Source organism: Anneissia japonica, unplaced genomic scaffold (genome assembly GCF_011630105.1).
Source record: "Anneissia japonica isolate Jap-2015-1 unplaced genomic scaffold, ASM1163010v1 scaffold70013_len4569_cov154, whole genome shotgun sequence".
Taxonomy (NCBI): domain Eukaryota; kingdom Metazoa; phylum Echinodermata; class Crinoidea; order Comatulida; family Comatulidae; genus Anneissia; species Anneissia japonica.
In genome coordinates, this window is record NW_022708688.1 from 2,549 (window position 1) to 3,949 (window position 1,401).

Consider the following 1,401-nt stretch of genomic DNA (forward strand, 5'->3'; position numbering starts at 1 on the left):
TGTAGCTTGTCTGAAAGTTATTGCAGACTCCTCCATTCTCACATGGGAAGGATAAACACAGATCAATTGCTAAAAGGAGTAAAAACATTGCAATGAAAAGACATAAATAGTAAACTATCATTAAATATAATTTTAAAGAAAATTATAACATTCACTCTTGTTCACAGTGTGTCCCTTCCCAGCCTGCACTGCATGTACAGTTGTAACTTGTCTGAAAGTTATTGCAGACTCCTCCATTCTCACATGGGGTGGATAAACACAGATCAATTGCTAAAAGGAGTAAAAACATTGCAATGAAAAGACATAAATAGTAAACTATCCTTAAATATTATTTTAATGAAAATTATAACTTTAACTTACCTTGTTCACAATGAGTCCCTTCCCAGCCTGCACTACATGTACAGTTGTAACTTGTCAGAAAGTTATTGCAGACTCCTCGATTCTCACATGGGGTGGATAAACAAAGATCAATTGCTAAAAGGAGTAAAAACATTGCAATGAAAGACATAAATAGTAAACTATCATTAAATATTATTTTAAAGAAAATTATAACATTCACTAACCTTGTTCACAGTGTGTCCCTTCCCAGCCTGCACTACATGTACAGCTGTAGCTTGTCTGAAAGTTATTGCAGACTCCTCCATTCTCACATGGGGTGGATAAACACAGATCAATTGCTAAAAGGAGTAAAAACATTGCAATGAAAAGACATAAATAGTAAACTATCCTTAAATATTATTTTAATGGAAATTATAACTTTGACTTACCTTGTTCACAATGAGTCCCTTCCCAGCCTGCACTACATGTACAGTTGTAACTTGTCAGAAAGTTATTGCAGACTCCTCGATTCTCACATGGGGTGGATAAACACAGATCAATTGCTAAAAGGAGTAAAAACATTGCAATGAAAAGACATAAATAGTAAACTATCATTAAATATTATTTTAATGAAAATTATAACATTCACTAACCTTGTTCACAGTGTGTCCCTTCCCAGCCTGCACTACATGTACAGCTGTAGCTTGTCTGAAAGTTATTGCAGACTCCTCCATTCTCACATGGGGTTGATAAACACAGATCAATTGCTAAAAGGAGTAAAAACATTGCAATGAAAAGACATAAATAGTAAACTATCATTAAATATTATTTTTAAAAAAATTATAAAACATTCACTTACCTTGTTCACAATGAGTCCCTTCCCAGCCTGCACTGCATGTACAGTTGTAACGTGTCAGAAAGTTATTGCAGACTCCACCATTCTCACATGGGGATGGTAAACACAGATCAATTGCTAAAAGGAGTAAAAATATTGCAATGAAAAGACATAAATAGTAAACTATCATTAAATATTATTTTAATACCCATCTACATGTGTATAAGAGACAGGCAAAAGCCATACAT

At 33.8% G+C, this 1,401-nt stretch overlaps 1 protein-coding gene across 1 annotated transcript in view; it reads right to left on the reverse strand.

Annotated features, from left to right (window-relative positions):
* The window catches only part of LOC117106546 (fibropellin-1-like), a gene marked incomplete at both ends in the record, with an annotated part of 4,194 nt that overhangs the window by 2,298 nt on the left and 495 nt on the right, over positions 1-1,401 (reverse strand). The window contains 6 exons of the mRNA XM_033247926.1: positions 166-270; positions 361-474; positions 564-677; positions 768-881; positions 972-1,085; positions 1,178-1,291. Coding sequence (XP_033103817.1) covers positions 166-270; positions 361-474; positions 564-677; positions 768-881; positions 972-1,085; positions 1,178-1,291 — 675 coding nt within the window. The remainder of the gene's footprint in view (positions 1-165; positions 271-360; positions 475-563; positions 678-767; positions 882-971; positions 1,086-1,177; positions 1,292-1,401) is intronic.